At 42.4% G+C, this 19,338-nt stretch overlaps 2 protein-coding genes across 2 annotated transcripts; one reads left to right on the forward strand and one right to left on the reverse strand.

The window, feature by feature from the left end:
- Positions 4,632-5,870, reverse strand: LOC8055406 (prohibitin-3, mitochondrial). Its single transcript, XM_002454022.2, has one exon. It carries the CDS (start codon positions 5,720-5,722, stop codon positions 4,874-4,876), a length of 849 nt encoding a protein of 282 aa, XP_002454067.1. The 5' UTR covers positions 5,723-5,870; the 3' UTR covers positions 4,632-4,873.
- LOC8055407 lies at positions 9,427-15,568 on the forward strand. Its single transcript, XM_002452301.2, has 5 exons — positions 9,427-9,619; positions 9,695-9,868; positions 13,275-14,469; positions 14,574-15,043; positions 15,150-15,568. The coding sequence occupies exons 1-5, from the start codon at positions 9,605-9,607 to the stop codon at positions 15,174-15,176; spliced, it is 1,881 nt and encodes a 626-aa protein (XP_002452346.2). The 5' UTR covers positions 9,427-9,604; the 3' UTR covers positions 15,177-15,568.

Genomic DNA, 19,338 nt, shown 5'->3' on the forward strand with positions numbered 1-19,338 from the left:
TTGCGGGGTTGTTTTGATTCAACGCATACATGGCACTTAGATTTATTGACCAAGTTAAATTTAGGAATTAAATTCAGATTTGCTAACCGCATAAGACAACCATAACTTGCGTGACAAAACCGTGAATGCCATAAATCCGACTCATCAGAAATATCAACAGAATTCACTAGTTTATTACACACATCATGTAGAGATAAGCGGAACAAACCTCTGCAATCATATCCTTTACCAACAAAGGATCCATGTTTCGACACAACACATTTGTTCGATTCAAGGACAACTCTATAACCATCTCGACATAGCATAGAAGCACTAACAAGATTTTTCTTGATAGAGGGCACATGCTGCACGCTCTTCAATGGCACCGTCATCCCCGAAGTAAACTTCAGAATGACCGTACCAACACCAAGAACATGAGCACGCGACCCATTTCCCATCAACAAGGCGCCAGACCTCCCGACCTGGTAAGTGGCAAACAAGGAAACATCAGCACACACATGTATATTTGCACCACTATCCATCCACCACTCAGGTGAATTACAAACTGAAAGAACATATGGCAAAGAATTACCATACCCAGATGTTCCTACAGTCTCAGTAGTTACAACATTAGCTGATTTCTTCCCTTGGAAGAACTTGCGATCTGGGCACTCACTTGCCCAGTGTTCCTCACTGCCACAAACAAAGCAGCCTCCCTTCTTGTTATTGTTGGTAGTTTTCTTGAATTGAGTGGACCGATTGGGCTTATGGTTGTTCTCTTTCTTTTTCTGATTTTTCTTCTTGTTAAACTTGTGGAAGTTCTTCTGCACCACATTGGCAGTAGAAGGCTCAACACCTTTCCCATTATCCTTTGCTCTCGCCCTCTCCTCAACATCAAGAGTACCAATGAGTTCCTCAACATTGAACTCTTGCCTCTTGTGTTTGAGAGAAGTAGCAAATTCCTTCTAAGAAGGTGGTAACTTGGCGATAATACCGCCAGCCACAAACTTGTCAGGCAGGGGACAAGGGAAAAGTTCAAGTTCCTTAGCCAGTGCTTGAATCTCATGAGCTTGTTCCACTACAGAACGGTTCTCAACCATCTTGTAGTCATACAACTGCTCCATAAGATACAGCTCAGTACCAGCGTCTGTAACTCCAAACTTAGCCACAAGAGCATCCCATAACTCTTTCCCGCTTGGAAGAATTATGTAGCTTTTCTGGAATTTTGGATCAAGTGCGCTAATCACTGCACCTCGAAAGAGGTTGTCATCAGCCTTAAACTTAGCCTCATCCTCAGGAGACAAGTTAGCAGGCTTGCCCTCAGCGGCATGATAACATGACATAGCAGTTAGCCACAATTCCATCTTAGCTTTCCAGATCAAGAAGTTTTTACCATCAAAAGTATCAGGTTTCAACATGGCAGCAAAACCTCTGACAGAAAAATGCCTATAATTAGGTTTTTGGATTGTTAGGATATTAGGCAATTTCCATGTCATTTTAATTCCATAAATTAACAATATGATGATGACATATATGATGTTATTGATAAATATAAATATGACATGAATCATAATTACGACATGTAACCATGATCCATAAAGCAAATCAAATATCAAAGCATAGCATGGTATATAATTATCTGTAACAGCACCAAACATGATACAACTATCGAAACAGATAAACAGATATACTGAAACAGAAAAACAGATACTAGCGAAACAACAGAACTGTAGAGCAGAGACATATACGCAGAACTTAAACATAACAGGAACAGACAACATATATCTTCTGAAACAACTAAACAGACCTACTAAAACAGGTATGACACAACTATTGAACCTGCACGACAGAGCTACTGAAACAAACAGAGACAGAGCGACGTAAAACTGAGGGAAGATGAACAGATCATACCCTGAGACTCGCGCATTCAGATTTCCAGAACTTTGTCCTTCCTCGATCGCCATGGAGTAGAGACGAAGGTGAAGACGTCGAACCAATCACCGGGAAGGAGAAGACGGCGACCGGCAACACCAAGAGACCTCCGGGAAGAAGATGAACAGCAGCAATGGAGTTGGGCAGTCGCGTAGACGCTCCCCAAAAACCTAATTGCCGATCCCCCGTGCAAGGTCTCGAACGGCAAGGGCTCCGGAGGCACCTGCCCTCTCGCTCCTCCGTGCGCGCGAAGTTACGAGATGGGGATTCCTACTTTGCAACGGAACTGTGATCTGTGTGTTCTCTCTTCTTGTACCAAGGAGATGAGTCTCCTATTTATCCTTGTGGCTGGAGAGGAGAGGAGGGGAAGGGACTCCCCTGCTGGCGGCTGAAGAGACGGGCATCATCAGGGTTTTCACGCGGAGCTGAAACTCCCTCAATTAATTATCGAAACACCCGCAGATAATGAGTTGAAACTCCCACATAATTGAGTTGAAACTCCCGTACCATCAGCCAGCCACTCCAACCCTTGGACTTGCTCCTATTTGGTACAATGTATATATTGTCCATAATTACACACCATAGAGTTTATTGATTTATTAAATCTAAATGAGTCTAACCCATAATAAATCCAACACATCAAGAAGATTCAATCACAAAATGCCGGGACTGAGGAAACACAAACACTGCACACTTTATAACCAACAACAATATTCGAGGTTGCGGCCGGCAAGCTAAAATTCCAAGTAAGCGCAACTGCGCAGAGATCTTAAACAAAATTGCACGAGCGGTAAACCACTGCTATACTATCGGGCTTCATAAACTTTAAAAAATGATCATACTACCAAGTCAACTATTTGTCTATTTCACTTTGGCCTTGTTTAGGCCAGGGCCTTGTTTAGTTCTGAAAAATAAAAAGTTTTCGGTACTGTAGCACTTTCGTTTGTTTGTGACAAATATTATCCAATCATGGACTAACTAGGATCAAAAGATTCGTCTTATGATTTACAGCTAAACTGTGTAATTAGTTTTTGTTTTCGTCTATATTTAATGTTTCATGCATGTGTCATAAGATTCGATGTGACGAGGAATCTTGAAAACTTTTTGGTTTTTAGGGTGAACTAAACAAGGCCCTTGTTTAGTTTACAAAATTTTTCAAGATTCCCGGTACATAAAATCTTGCGGCACATGCATGAAGCATTAAATATAGACAAAAACAAAAACTAATTACACAGTTTGCTTGTAAATCGCGAGACGAAACTTTTAACCCTAGTTAGTCTATAATTGGACAATATTTATCACAAACAAACGAAAGTGCTATTGTAGCGAAATAAAAAAAAAATTCGCCAACTGAACCAGGCCTTAGTTCCCTAGTTGAAAGTTTTTTTTTCCACTACTATAGTACTTTCGTTTGTATTTAGCAATTATTGTCCAATTATGGACTAATTAGGTCTAAAAAATTTATCTCCTAAATTACAGACAAACAATGCAATTAGTTTTTTATTTATATTTAATGCTTTATGTATGTGTCACAAGATTCGATATGACAAAAAATCTTAAAAAGTTTTTGAATTTCAGGTGTAACTAGTGTTTGGGACTGCTCTGCTCCACTTTTTTCAGCTCTGCTCCATATTTTTTAGCCAAACAGTTTCATGAAAAAAGGGTGGAGTTGTGAGAGCACCTAAAGAGGTACTCCACGAACTCCAGTTTTTCGTGGAGCTGCTCTATGGTGGAGTTTGTGGAGCAGAGTTCATGGAGCAGTGCCAAACACCCCCTAAAGTCTTTGTGTGCTCGCTCGTTCCTTGACTTTCGTCTGGTTTTTCCATCAGAAATTGTTTGTTTTCAACTGGATTTAAATAAAAGACATGAAACTTCCACTTGAAAGAAACGAGCTTCACACAAAGTCGATCTTAAAATGGTGTATCTGGTTTTTCCATCAGATACAATTGATTCTTTGTTAGATCAGTGAAGGTATGTTTTGCATAAACAAGGCTTACGGAAGACGTAAGTACTCAACAAGTGATGGTTAGGTTGAGATCCAAAGGAAATATGACAGGACAGGACAGTTCCTTGAGCATAAAGAGAAACATGGGAGGCAATACAAAACTGAACGCACAAATTTGAATCTAAGGCAACATTCAAAGAACAGCCATTGTAGCAACCATTGGACGATATAAACTTCAAGAAAGGCAGATTCTGTCAAGGGAAAATCTACTCCAACACATTATGATACTAAATTAAAAGCCAATGCCGCATTATCAAACTTTCACCAAAAATATCCCCTGAAAGCATTTATGCTTCAGAAAAACGAGCGTGCAAAAATTGTATACAAGGAAACAGGTTATGGGGCCTTTGCCTAAACAGTTCTACAGTACCTAACTTCCAGCAAAACTAGCTGCAAAACCAAGAAATCAACAGCAAGGTAAATATTAACAGCGAAAGGTCAATGTCTTAATAAACTAGTCAGATAGTAGCTCCGTTCGCCATTAAAAGGAAATTGAAAAGAAAAAAAGAACAGATAGCTCCAAAGTATGCTATGTCTCTGATTCTCAAAAACAGAACTGTGTACTATTTTCAGTAGAACGTGCTAGCAGAACACAATTATACTGATAATATGTGAAACAAGCAACCAAACTCGACCCAGTACTCAGTTAATCCACAAGCACAACCAAGCTTGACTGCTAGACTTAAGATAACCACAAGCAGCACTAAATCACATATAGATCAGACAAGAAGTACATCGAACAAGAGACATCACATTCACAAATCACAATAACGATCGAGTATTCTGACAATAAAATGAAACAATTGTTGGATAAATTCTCAGTCTGCCGAACTTTATGAGCAACGCATATCACCATCATCGAATCGTACCACAAAACCATAACTATCTGAAATTACTGAAGTAGTTCAATAGGCCACACTGAGGCACTAACTAATCACGGGGAAAGAGACGATCCATTCACCGGGCGGCGTTAAGCCCGAGCAGCATCTGGCCATTGTTGCCGGCGGGGATGTAGGAGACGTTGGGCGTGCGCGCCAGCACGCCGGCGATCTCCTTGGCCGCCTCGATCCTCCTGAGCTCGATCAGGCCGTTGCCCGCGGTGGTCGTGGCCTCGGAGATAAGGCGCGCGGCCTCGCTCTCCCCCTCGGCGCGGACGATGGCGGCGCGCCTCTCCTGCTCGGCGCGCGCGACGAGGAACCTGGAGCGCTCGGCCTCCTGCTGCGCGACCTGCTTCTTCTCGACGGCCTGCGAGAACTCCGGCCCGTAGGCAAGGTGGGTGATGGCGACGTCGTCGAGGACGATGTTGAACTCGCGGGCGCGCTGGGTGAGCGATTCGCGGACGAGCGCGGAGACGTGGGGACGCTCGGTGAGGAGCTGGTCGGCGTTGAACTGCGCGACGACGGCCTTGAGCACCTCGTTGCCGATGGATGGGAGGACCTTCTCGTCGTACTCGAGGCCGAGGGAGTTGAAGATGTCCGGGAGGTGTTCGACGTCGGGGCGCGACAGGACGCGGAGCGTGAGGTTGACCATCTGGAGGTCCTTGGTGCCGGAGGTGGAGGAGAAGCTGTGGGGGCGAGTGCGGATGTCGAAGATGAAGGGCTTCTGGAGGATGGGGACCAGGAAATGAGTGCCCTCCGACGTCGTCTGCGGGAGCACGCCGCGGACGCGGTCGAAGATGACGGCGCGCTCCCCGCCGTCCACCGTGTAGAAGGACGTGGAGGCCGCGGACGCCGCCAGGCCCAACCCCGCCGCCGCCGCCGCCATCCGCGTCAGGAACGACACCGCCGCCTGCCCGCCGCCAGCCATCGCCTCCTCCTTGATCTTACTTGCGGTGGGGGGTTGCTCGCTGGTGGTGAAATTCGCTTTGGTTTGGGGTTTCTAGTGATTCGGCGGCGTGGTGACCTGGGAGGTTTTAAAGCCGTGCACGGGACGCCGCATCTCCTCCCCCTTTCTTGGCAGGGAAGAAGATGAAGGTTCCAGTCAGCCGTGTTAGGTGGACGGCAGCGATGTGGTGCCAAGATTCGTGCGTGGACCCGCTGCGGATTGGGCCTCGTCTTGGTTAGGGGACTGTGGGCCAGCGTGTCCGAGGAGGCCGGTATCTTGGTGGTCATTAAGGTGTATATAATAATCTTAAAAATGAAAAGCAATTCTAGATTTGTACTGAATCAAAAAAAAAATGAGTTAAATATCTCTGACATTTATATCTTTGTAGAATAAAATACATGATTAATGTAACAGACTTATTCGGTACTTATCTGTATAGGTTCGTTCAATATTAAAATTTAATGGCCAATTGTAGCTCAGCTAATTGGTTTTTCTTTTTTTAGAACCTATATGTCTGTGTCAATTTCTAGATTTGACGTGGGTACTTATATTTTTATATATTTATTCAAGATTTAATGATGCTAATTTTGAGAAAAATATGTGTGTCCCTCAACAATGAGTCACTTGTGGCAATTTAAAGTCAATTGTGATAAGCATGCCCTCAATTTTCGGAGGTGCTCGCAGATATATGATATGATGATGTGTCTGTGTGTTCTCACAGGGGTGAGTGTGTGTCGACAACGAGGTATCGATGATGACTTAATCAACTTAAGGTTCGGTCTTTCGAAGATGTTTATTGGACGTTATACTTTTCTATTGGCTCTAAATAATGTGAAATTGCTAAAACTTTTGCTAATATACAAGTTTAGAATGCAATTAAAAAAAGGATAATTTCTATTATAAGTCTATCTTATTTCCTGAAAGAGGTAAGAAAGTGTGGATCAAGAAGGGGAACATATAGAAATGCTCCCCATTTAAAAGTAGGAAGCACATTTTGTTTTTAATAGTCTAAACTGTATATTTTGACGAACATTTAGTGAAATGTTAAAGTAAATCAACTGTATAAACATTATATTACTTAATTTGTGTTTCAAATGATTTCACATTACCTTGATTTTGTGGCCATAAATGACAACTTTGTGACAAAAATAGTGGTCAAATAGCTAAGAGGTGACTTACGGATCTGACTGGTAGAGCTAGCTCCAACTCCATGGTCCGGCTAAGGTTTGTAATTTCTAGGATAAAATAAAGTGGTTAAGCATGTATATTCAAATGCTTATCCAAAAACCAAATATATCTAATTAGCATGTCCACACACTTCATAACGATCTAGGTTCAAATTGGCTATTTTAGCGTGTCCATACTCCATAATGTCCCAGAGTCAAATCGGTTTGGATCCATACTACATGTTGAGTGGACTACGCACTCCAACCAATTCATATATGCTTTTGTTCTCATTTCGTGTAAAAAATATATAGGGTTGATAGCATTAGACTCTAAAAAGCTTTATATGCTAGTTTAACATACTCTCAAAATACCAAGCTGGCACTAAAACTTCACAAACTCACGCCAACAAACACATGAGCATAATTCAAACTAGGTTAGTTACCACATACACCCCCCAACCTAGTTGGCCTAGTTTTAATTCAAACTAGGTGGTTATCACATACATCCTTTACCGATTCATAGGAAAATCACAATGTTTGATCAACTAAAACTTTTAAAAAAACATGGCTAATTACAAGTTAGCTAATAAAAAAGTCAACTGGTAAAAAGTTAGAAATTATTTGGATCCTTAGTTTATAGGTATAGTCTTACATGCATGTAGATTGTTTGTTGCTAATGTAAATGTCTCTATTAGCTCCTCTAAAAAAATGTCTCTATTAGCTGCTATTAGTTGGTTGGAGGTAGCTAATAAATTATTGCTAGTTGAGTTTTTTTTGGCTTTTTATAAACTACTCTGTGAGCAAATAGCTGAACTTTTTGGAGCATCTACAACTTTATTAATATTTTTTTGTTAGTTTTAATTGGCACATACATACTAGCTGTAAATAGTTCTACTCATTTATTACTTTCCAAATGTTAAAAATATCGCGGCCTTTACTACTCTCCAACTGATTTAAACCTTGAAGTCAAGAAGTCCAAGAAGTCACGCTTTAAATGGCTTCCACCGCGAGAGCCTAAGCCTTACTGATCGCTAATTTATTATGAGAAAATGGCTTCCACCGTGAGAGCATATCCAACAGTTTGTCATTTTTTCTTTGTCATTTATTGTAGTTTACCAACTCCTAAAATGAAATGGAGAGAAGAAAATAAGCCATCTCCAAGAGTTTTACAAGATTGACTTGCATTTACCAAATTGTGGACCCAAATTAACTTGCTGCGAATTTTTTGTGCGAGGTATAGTAGCGCGGGATTCACAGCAATCGCGTTTGCCAAGTGCTCCGCCGGTTTGCATATATGCACAGCTTGACCAGGTAAATAGCAACTTGCCCAAAATGCCAATCCAAAATGCAAAACCGTTGGATACACATTTTCGAGAATTTTGGTAAAAAACAAGAATGCCAAACGCAAATGCCTAACTGTTGAAGATGCTCTAAGATAAGCGAACAGGCTTAGGTGGCTTCACCCTTTAGTAAAAAAATATCTCTCCCTCTATGTAGCTTCTCTTACAAAGTTGTTTTATAAATTCTATTTGACACAACTCAGCTTCACCAGTAATAAAGTTATTTTTTAGAAAACAACTTCATAAACAACTTTTTTAGGTGAAGTTGAGCTGTTTTAAAAAAAATGTTTTGAAAAACAACTTCACCAACAACTTTATGTATAGATAAGAGAGAGAAATGAGGGAGAGTCATGCATGGATAAGAGAGAGAAATGAGAGAGAGAGAGAGCTAGATTAAACTATTTTTCAGTTTCACGGTAAGTCATGTCTTTGTGAGAAGAAGAAAAAAAAATAGATTCCCCCAAGAAACTGTTTTGAAAAAAAAAACGTTTGACAAAAAAAACAATTCACAGTAGCTTATTAAGGGGGTGTTTAGTTCTCCATAGAATTCAAAATATAAAATGTCAACTACTTTAGAGTAATAAAATGCAAAATGCTAAAATTTTTAGGGTCATGTTTAGTTCCATTCAAAATGCAGAATCTATTGCTCTTATGAGAGCCTCCTAAGGCTCTTTTTGGCCTTTTGAGACCAAAATCTAAAATGGAGAATAATCACTTTTTTTTGCTAAAAAAATTACATGGTGTTTAGTTCCATTTTGTAAAATGATGAACCAAAATCCAAAAAATTTTAGAAAAAAAAGGGAACTAAACACCCCCTAAACAGTTGTGAGTTATACCAACTTTATCAAGAAATTTGAAGTTGAAATCACACGAGAAGCCTCGCTAAATAGGTCTAGAATTGCACAAAATGCATATCGTTTCGGTTACGAGTACTCCAAACCAGGCTGCCAAAACCGGCACATTTCCTATGTGCGCCCGCTCCACATATCACAGATGACATGAAACACCTCCTTCCCCTTTGCGCAATTTCCCCAAACCACAAGGTTCTCTCCACAATGACTTGAACATTAGGGTAGTTGGGCTTCCACCGCCCGCTTCCGCTTCCGCCCCCAAAAATTGGAAACAGGCCCCCCTCCACTCCAACGGACGCAAAGCAACCAGTGAAAAGACGAGGCCGGGGCGCAGCAGCGCAGCGGCTGCCGCGCCGCGCCCACCTCCCTCTCCGCCTTTCCGTTTCCCACACCTCTATTGCAACCGCCACAGCCCCCCCTAGCATCACCAGCAACAACCAACTCCCCCCCCCCCCCCCCCCCCCCTCGACCCCTCCTGTCCTCCCCCAATCTCTTTCCCGCTCCAAAATGGCGGACTCCCAGGTGAAATTCCTCTCCCTGTACCCGCCGCCGCCGCCGGGCGCTGTTCGAGCTGATCGGGGGGGTTTTCTCGTGCAGGTGGAGGCGATGAAGAAGGCGTACGCCGGGATCATGCTCAACATGGCGCAGGAGTCGGCGGCGCGGGTGCTGGCGGCGGAGCGGCGAGCGGCGGCGCTCGCGGCCGGGCTTGAGGCCGCCAAGGAGGATGGCGTCGCCGCGCTCCTGCGGCTCAAGGCCACCATGGAAGCCAGGGTATGCCTCTCCCCTCCCTACCTCTCCGCTCGAATTGCTCGCTTTGGTTGGGTGCTTGGCGAATCGTTTCGGTGTTTTTTTTTTCGGATTTGTGAGTACGATACGAGCAGTTTGGATTGGAGGATGCGAGGCTTTGCGGTTTAGGGGAGGTTTTGGGATTGGTTGTATCGGGCGGAGTTCGGAATTATTGTTTCTGTTCGCCGGATGGTGGTGGTGAAGGCCCATTTCAAATTTGGAATTCGGGTGACTGGGATTTGGAGCTCGTCGGATAGGGATTTCATCTTCTCGGTTTCGTGGTCCTGGTTTCTGTTTTAGGGATGATGGTGGTGAAGGCCCATTTCAAATTTGGAATTCGGGTGACTCGGATTTGGAGCTCGTAGGATAGGGATTTCGTCCTCTCGGTTTCGTGGTGCTGGTTTCTGTTCTAGGGATGGTGGTGGTGAAGGTCCAGTTCAAATTTCGCATTTGGATGTCTGGGATACGGAGCTCGTAGGATAGGGATTTCTTCCTCTCGATTTTGTGCTCCTGTTTTCTGCTATCGGGATGTTGGTGTCCCAGTTCAAACTCGGCGTTGGTAACACCTGGGTTTGGTGCTCGTAGGATGGGGATTTCGTCTTTTGGATTCGGTGCTTCTGTGGTTTCGTATGTTGGTGGTGCAGTTCAAATTTCTCATTGGCATGGTTGGGATTTGGAGCTCATAGTATGTGGGTGATGGATTTCGTCCTCAGGATTTTGCAATTGTGCATTGTTGTTTTTGCAGTGGTATTGTTAGAACTCAGATAACTCTGTAGCTGTCCCCTTGGTTGACTCATAGAATCCAGAATAAGTAATACTCCATACATTCTTTTGTGCGTGGGTGGGAGACTGGTTATTAGACTTGTAATCACCGAATATGTTTGAAAAACAAAATATCATGTTTTGGGATTGTTAGTTACTCTTCACGCAGTAGGACTGCAGCTTTGCCATGACTATGGCTGTGCATTAGACCAGTATTCAGGGTCTAACAGACTAACATGTGTAAAATGCCCAGCTGTGTGTGATTTATCTTACAGTGTTAGCATCTGTGCTTGAGTGCTTTTAAGTTTACAGGGCATGGTGCACAATCTGTTGATATTGTTGGAGTCCTCATGCATCTGAAGGGGTATTCAGATTATTCTTCTATTCTGATAACGCAGAGGAGGGTGCTGTGCTGCTGTGGTTGCTGGAAGCCTGAAACCGTTAAACTGATTGGGACACACTGGTTTTTAATTATTATAAGCTTTTGATGTGCCCTTGCTACCGTGTTTTCACTGATTTGTTGCATTTGCCTTAACAATCCACTTTTTTTTTTCCTTTCCGCCTGTCTGGATGTTTTCCACTGTGTTAGGAATGTGCTATTTCTGTCTAATGTTGTATGCCTTAAATAGCACATCTAGCCAGTACTGGTGATTGTGGCAATACTGCTGGTAAAAAAGTGGGTTTATGCTTGTTTGAGGGTAATGCTGAATCAAATAAGTGTCTATTTGATTGGAACCCAGAGTTGGGGCATAGGGGCACTGTCCTGTAGAAAATTGTTGCATGAATATATTTTTCTTTTGGGTTGATTTCCATGCCACACTTTTGTTTTTGGTTTCTGTCAGATTGTACAGTGTAGTAGTCCCCCTGGTCGTATAGTTAAATTTACACCAATCATTATGATCATTTCATATTTCTCTGACCATTTTGGAGTGATTCTTGATATTTTAGCAGACTATTTTCGGAACTTCAGTGTCATCTTTATTTCCATGTAATGCATAACATTGGAGTTGTCAGTGTTATGGCCAGGTCTCACTACAGAAAGGGTCTACTTCTGTTCCATGCTACCTTCAGAGACTTGGTGCAGTTTTGAATGTGAAAGTTCATGGAAACAATACATTCACATTGTGTAATGGCCAAATTGTCATATGGATTGTTACAATCCAGATAGTGATGCCTCTCCACATTAGGTTACTGTGGTGAACTAATTGTCCCAGTCACAGATTCATTGTATGTTATATTCTGGTAACTAGAGTGATTACCAATTTTGAGATTTGATACATAAGGTCTTTTGCGATGTAAAGTCATTACTCATATGCACCTACTATTTTCTTAGGACGTTGTAGAAATAATGTGTGTGTCATTGGTGCCATGTTTTGATTTAGCCTCCTTCTGGTGCTTACCTATGCTAAATTTGTCAATTTTTTCCCCATGTGCATATGGTAATATTATAATCTGGCCGATTTTTCTTTGAAATGAGGTGGAAAAGGGATAGCTCGATCTTGCTCAAAGCATGGATGATCAATTAAGAAGCATATTTTTAAATTATTATATAATATGCTAATGCATATTTGATTGTCAAAAAGAGAACAACTCTGCAACTGTAGCTTTCAACCAGCCTAATCTTCAAATCCATTATCCATGGCTGGTTTAGTGCTATCATCTTGTCGACTTGTACAAGGAGCTACCCAGACAATTTACAAGTCTAGAATGAAGTAGAAAAGGTTGTTTACTACATTTTTTTTAGAATACGAATAGAAGAAGCTAGCGATAGATCACTTGGTAGACTGTGCTAAATAGGCCATCAACCATCCACCCAGGCTCAAACCACTCAACCCGGGCACTCCCAAATTTGGGTACCTCCCTGAGATTTCTTAGTTCTTGCTAGTGTATAGCTTCGATATCGCCCTACCTTAGGAGCAATGACAGGGGGGGGGGGGGGGGGTCTCCCTGTGGTCAGTGCTCTTTTGTTTTTTTGGAATATGATAGTAAAAGCCTCTATCTACAAACTCCTCAACACAGCCTATTTTGTCGCATGTATAAGGAAACTCAACCAACCTAGGAGGGACTAAGTGGCATTGTAAATAAGAAGAAATAAATTCAAGTCAAAGAGGACTCAGACGTGGGCAGTGAGCTTGTACATACACACTCACACCAAGTTAGGCCCAGTTCCTGTGTTGCATATCGTATGATTTTCGAGAAAATAGTGATTACTTTTCGGCCGTGTGTATGTTACATGTTCCAATCGTGTCATAGTATAACTATTCACTAATATTTTTTTCCTTAAATGTTCAATAAGGACTCGTGGGATTTATCCCCTCCTAGTGTGGGGCCTTGAGTAGGATGACTGGCTTCCCTACTCCATTGCCTTAGAGTTGGGTCAGCCAGTTATGCAAAGGCTCCACGTTTGAGTTTTTTGTTTCTTTTTTTATGACACCAACAGATTGTATGGAATGAATTGAGCTAGTGGTCAGTCAACCTGTTTCACTTTTTGTTCTGATTTATTTTTCTTTTTAAAAAATTGTCCGTATGTGTAACAGCAGCTGTCTAGTTATTTGCTTTAAACTTTATTTATATGTTGTCTTGTTTGTAATGAATGCATTCCTGAAACTTGTTAGCGTGTCTTCTGCAGATAAAAGAGAAAGAACTGGAAACTTCGGTGCATGTTAAGAAGATCAAGGAACTGGAAGAGCAATTGCATGGTTCACAAAATGCTATGGCCTCGCTTAAGGTTGAGCTGCAGAGGGCAAATACTGAATTAGATCTGACAAGGAAAACTTTAGCTGATGAAAGAATAAATAGCCTTCCCACATCCAATAATGTTTATTCTAATAAAAATGCCAGCCCTCGTTCTAAGATGCATCAAAAGGGAGTATCATTGAAGAATAAAAAGGCTGCAGACAATAGTGATGACACTTGCCTTGTTCCGATAAACAAGGAGGAGAATGAAGCAGTGGAAAACTTGGAGGACATGGATCGTCGCAGCCCTGATCTGCCATCATTAATGGAAAGAAATAAGAAACCAAAGTTCTATCATAATGGGTGTACACAGCGTATTCATGCACTTAAACAGCAGACTCAAAGTACAGATGCATTCCTGAAGCAAAATCAGAAGCAGGCCACTGCATTAAATAGCCGCTCAAAGGCCAGAAAGAACAATGCTGATAAAAACCCATGCCACACAAGGTCCATCATGGAACAGATACTTCAAACGAAATTTCTGGGTAAGTTCAAGCGCAAGAGAGGCAGAAGAAGCAGGCCTAGTTATAAGCATGATAATTCCAGTGAGCACGAGGAAGCGGAATATAAGTTCTCTGATAGATCTGAATCTGATGGAAATGGCTGCTTGCTGCTACTTAAGGCATTTGAGGATCTTTCACCTCCCAAGATGTCTGCTGAACATGATGGGGAGGCCTTCACTGACCAGAAGGAAGACTTGAAAATGAATAGGAGGGATGCTGAGTTAAGCCGCTGTACTGCTTTACCAGAACTGATTGATGTACTTGCAGTCAACAGTGTGCAAATGAAAAGAAGAAAAAGAACAAAGACTGTCAGGGTTTTGGAAGATGATTTTTCTGAAACCAAAAGTGTTCCTGAGCCAGCTAACACCCAGCTTAGGACCAGTGAGAAAAGCATGTCTGGTAATCAATTGATCTCTGAGATGACTGAGAATCGCTCTGATACCCCCACCAGAAACAGCGGCCCTTTCTTGAAATGTGCTACTGCAAACTTAATGCATCAGACTGATGCTGGTAATGGTCAATTTGATCCTGAAATCACCTCTTCAGTGTTCCTTCAGTCGACCAAAAGTGAAACTACAGATTATGGTACGTCCAGAAAGTTTTTTTTTTGTTTACATGTTCTATCCTTTCATGTAAAATTGCTCAATTTTTAATGTGGTTTGAATCAAAACATTCTTAACATGATGCAGGTAACTTGGTGGTGGATGAGCAGGAGCTGATAACACTAAACAATAATACTGCAAGCTTGAAAGAAGTTAATGAGGATGGAAGCTGCAGTTTGGCTTCACCTAAGACTGATGCTTTGACTCTTAGCTCCCTAGACAAGGAAAATTTGAAGGCGTCTTCTGGACTTCCCGGACAAACGTTAGAGAAACATGATATTTCAGTTGGCAGCTCCCTGAACAAAAAAGAGCATACAAAGGCATCTTCTGGAGCTTCCATGCAAGCTGAAGGTGCCAGACATATCAAATACACATTCAATCGCAGAAAGCGCAAGGGTATGTCTATTGACAGCACCCCTCAGCGTGCTGTCCCTTTGGAGAGCAGTGACCTGTGTAGCCCAACTAACAAGCAAAAGCTTCATCCAGATCATGTGGAACAGGATCATTTGATAGATTCTCCACAAGGCGACAGTCAACTAGCTCAGGTTGCCGAACAGGTATGCGGTTTTGCCATTTCTTTATGTTAGTGCTATGTACGCACCTAATAGTGAACATCTATCAGGCAGTCACATATCAGTATTAACCATTTCTATTGTTCTGCAGCTCATTTTGTTGTCAGAGCATGTGTGATCAGAGTTTTGATACATAAAGCGGAAGAAAGGACTGGCTTGGTGACCTAATATTTAGGAGAGATAAGTGAATTTTGTAATAGTCTAAATCCATTTGATTTCTTCCCTGGGTGCGTAGGAGAGTTCCGGTGGCGACAACAGAGGTATCAAGGAAGCAGCTCAACTCGAGTGTTGTTACTGTAGCAGAGTGTATAGATTTAGCAGTAAGTTCAACTGTTATTTAGTTGATGACATATGTTAGTGTTTTAAGTAGGTTATAAGTTTTTAGTTATCGTTGTGTAATCGTATTAATTATCGAGTCATTAGAATTCAAAAGGGAAAGAATTGCTCCCTGCACAGATGTATTTAAATTTTAAATCATTCTCTATCACTTAATCTCCTTTCTACCATTAAGTTTCTCTGTTTTTTGGAGCTGCATTCTCGTCGTATATCGTTTGTAGTTTGTTTTGTTGCCGACTTCATCTATTTATACCCCTTATTTCGTTACTGTTAATGTATTATTAAGGATGCTATCTGATACTTGTATCCTGCTTGGGTGGCTCTGTACGCTACTCCATGCCCAATATTTCTAGGGGCGGTGTAAGCAAGAACAGACTCTGTTTCTTTGTGAAACGGAACTACAGGGATAATTCTAAGCCCGCAACAGCTACAGTGGAAAGTATCCATTCGCCGGCATGGAGTATCACCGTTGTCAGTTTGGGCCTTGCGGCTTAGCAAAGGACCCAGGCCTTGTTTAGTTCTAAATTTTTTTTGGAAATCGACACGGTAGCACTTTCGTTTTTATTTGACAAATATTGTCTAATTATGGAGTAACTATAGAAATAGGAGGTAACGGGATGACCATTCTGGTTTCCGGTTCCGTGTTTATATAGTGAAGGGAAGAGCCCCCTTTGTGGCTGTACATGGAGATCGTTTACAATAAAGACTTGACTTAATCTACAAGCTCTTCTAGCCTATGCATGTATGGCGTCTATTCAATACTGCTGAATATTGTGCCATGTGTCATGCTTCTAACATATTCAACACACTAACATGCACCGCTAACACACACTATTTTCAGCTACTATATTCTAACATCCTCCCTCAATCTCAGCCACTTTGGAGGTTGAGATTGTCTCTAAATTTCTTCAATTTGATTACCGGTAATGCTTTGGTGAAGCCATCAGCTAACTGATCTCTAGTTGAGATAAACCTGACTTCTAGTAATTTTTGTGCCACCATTTCTCTGACAAAGTGAAAGTCTATTTCGATATGCTTTGTTCGTGCATGAAAAATTGGATTTGCAGAAAGGTAGGTTGCACCTAGATTATCACACCATAGTCGTGCTCTAGGTGGGTGCCTAACCCCAAGTTCATTCAACAACTTCTGGACCCATATCATTTCTGCAGTTGCATTGGCGAGTGCTTTATATTCAGCTTCAGTGCTTGATCTTGACACTGTTGGTTGCTTTTTAGCAGTCCAAGAAATCAGGTTGTTGCCAAAAAATACAGCAAAACCTCCAGTAGATCTTCGGTCATCCACACAACCGGCCCAATCAGCATCTGAGAAGGCACTTACTAACATGGATTCAGATTTGCTAAACTTAATGCCAAGTTTGGTGGTCCCTTTGATGTACCTCAAGATCCTTTTAACAGCGCTCCAATGTATAGTGGTAGGTGAATGTAAGAACTGACATACCTTGTTTACTGCGAAGGATATATCTGGTCTTGTTAGGGTTAAATATTGCAATGCTCCTACCACACTACGGTACTTAGTAGCATCTTCAGATCCAAGTTTGTTCCCATCTTCTATACTTAGTTTCTCTGAGCTGCACAGTGGTGTATCAACAGGATGACACTTGTCCATACCAGATCGTTTTAGTACCTCTGTGGCATATCTCTCTTGGGTGAGAAGCATACTAGTGTTTTCCCTCTTGACTTCGATGCCCAAGAAATAATGAAGGTCACCTAAGTCTTTAAGTGCAAAGTCATGTTGCAGATCAACAAGCAAGGCCTTGGTAGCATCGGGAGATGAACTAGCTACTATAATATCATCAACATAAACAAGGACAAATAGAGTGTACCGTCCCTTGTTGAAGTAGAAGAGTGATGCATCTGCCTTGGAAGGAACAAATCCAAGAGACTCAAGTTTTGCACAAAGACGAGCATGCCATGCTCGAGGAGCTTGCTTTAGGCCATAAATAGCTTTGTCTAGTTTGCAAACATAGCCTGGATACTTGGAGTCAACATAGCCAGGTGGTTGATGCATATACACTTCCTCTTGAAGGACACCATGAAGAAAAGCATTTTTGACATCCAATTGGCGAAGAGACCATCCTCTGGATAGAGCTACAGCCAAAACAATGCGAATTGTTGCAGCTTTGACAACCGGACTGAAAGTGTCCTCATAGTCAAGACCATAGCGTTGTCGATAACCTTTGGCCACCAAACGCGCCTTGTACCGTTCAACTTGACCATCAGCTCTCTTTTTGATCTTGTACACCCATTTGCATCCAATGACATTCTTGCCACGTGGAGGTGGGACCAAATGCCAAGTGTGATTATTGAGAAGAGCACGATGTTCTTCATCCATAGCCATAGACCAACGTTTATCTTGCATGGCATCATCAACAGACGATGGCTCTTCTGTCGTGGCAAGGTTACACCAGCGGACAGTGCCGTCAGTGCGGCGCTTAGGCTGCACAATTCCATGCTGAGAACGAGTGGCAGGACGAGGTGGTACTGGAATAGATGGAGTCGGTGCAGACGTGCATGTAGGAGCCGCACCAAGTTCAGGAATAGACGCACCAGACTCCACGGCCAAATTTGGTTGTGCGGCCGCATGCTGCTGCGATGAAGCTGCACCAAGTCCAGGAATAGGCATTCCAAACTCTGAGGCCAAATTTTGTTGTGCGACCGCATTATGTTGCGACGAAGCACCACCGAGTCCAGAAATAGGCGTTCCAGACTCCATGGTCGAATCTGGTTGGGCAGCTGCATGCTGCTGCGACGAAGATGGATCGGATGCGACGGGGTCAGCGGTTGGCCCTGACAAGGCCGCATCTCCATTGGTTGGAGGAGGGCCTGATAGACTCGCAGCTGCGCCTGAGGTCGTCAGCGATCCGGAGAGGAAGCCGATCCCATTTGTGCATGTGCTTGTTTCACCTGCAGTCATCAATTCTCCAGTAGAATTTGATGATGAGTTAGTAGGTAATGAAGAACTCACACACTGATCAAGTACTTGAGTTTTCCCAAATGTGGAGGTTGGGTTGAGAAGGATATCAGGTAGAAGGGTAAGCTCTGCACGGAGTTGGGCACCCGCATTAGGATGAAGTTTTGAAAATGGAAATAGATGTTCATCAAACACCGCATCACGGGAAATATAAATGCGACCAGTAGTGGGCTCAAGACATTTGAACCCTTTATGATGGTTACTGTAACCAAGAAATACACATTTTTTTGATCGAAACTCAAGCTTTCGAGGATTAAAAGGTCGAAGGTTGGGCCAACATGCACATCCAAAGGTGCGAAGAAACATATAGTCAGGAGCTTGTCCATGAAGACGTTCATGAGGTGTGTTGTGGTCTATGACTTTGGTGGGTAGTCGATTAATAAGAAAGACAGCTGTGATGAATGCCTCATCCCGAAATTTGAGAGGCATAGAAGCATGGGCTAAAAGAGTGAGGACGACCTCGACAATGTGTCGATGTTTGCGTTCGGCGGCACCATTTTGTTGATGTGCGTGAGGGCATGAAATGTGATGGGATATCCCTACACGTTTAAAGAAGGAGCTAAGAGTTTGATATTCACCACCCCAGTCTGTTTGCATAGCACGGATTTTGCAATCGAATTGACGCTCAACAAGTTGCTGAAAATCAAGAAAGCATCGAAACACCTCAGATTTTTGACGAAGTAAATAGATCCAAGTATGTTTACTATAATCATCAATGAAACTTAAATAATATTTATTCTGACCGACAGATTTGGGAGCGGGACCCCATACATCAGAAAAAACAAGATCAAAAGGGTGTTTTGACACACTAGTTGACCTAGGGTAGGGCAGCTGGTGGCTTTTTCCTTGTTGACACGCATCACAAATACTATGTTGACTGGAATCTTGAACAAAAGGGAGCTTATGGTGGTTGAGGACACGCTGAACTACTGGAGTGGATGCATGACCAAGTC

This window comes from Sorghum bicolor, chromosome 4 (genome assembly GCF_000003195.3).
Source record: "Sorghum bicolor cultivar BTx623 chromosome 4, Sorghum_bicolor_NCBIv3, whole genome shotgun sequence".
Taxonomy (NCBI): domain Eukaryota; kingdom Viridiplantae; phylum Streptophyta; class Magnoliopsida; order Poales; family Poaceae; genus Sorghum; species Sorghum bicolor.

Coding starts and splice junctions, on each gene's coding strand:
- LOC8055406 (XM_002454022.2), bottom strand. CDS start 5,722: ATGGCTGGCGGCGGGCAGGCGGCGGTGTCGTTCCTGACGCGGATGGCG.
- LOC8055407 (XM_002452301.2), top strand. Junction 14,470..14,573: donor AAGTGAAACTACAGATTATG/GTACGTCCAGAA, acceptor AACATGATGCAG/GTAACTTGGTGGTGGATGAG. Junction 15,044..15,149: donor TAGCTCAGGTTGCCGAACAG/GTATGCGGTTTT, acceptor ATTGTTCTGCAG/CTCATTTTGTTGTCAGAGCA.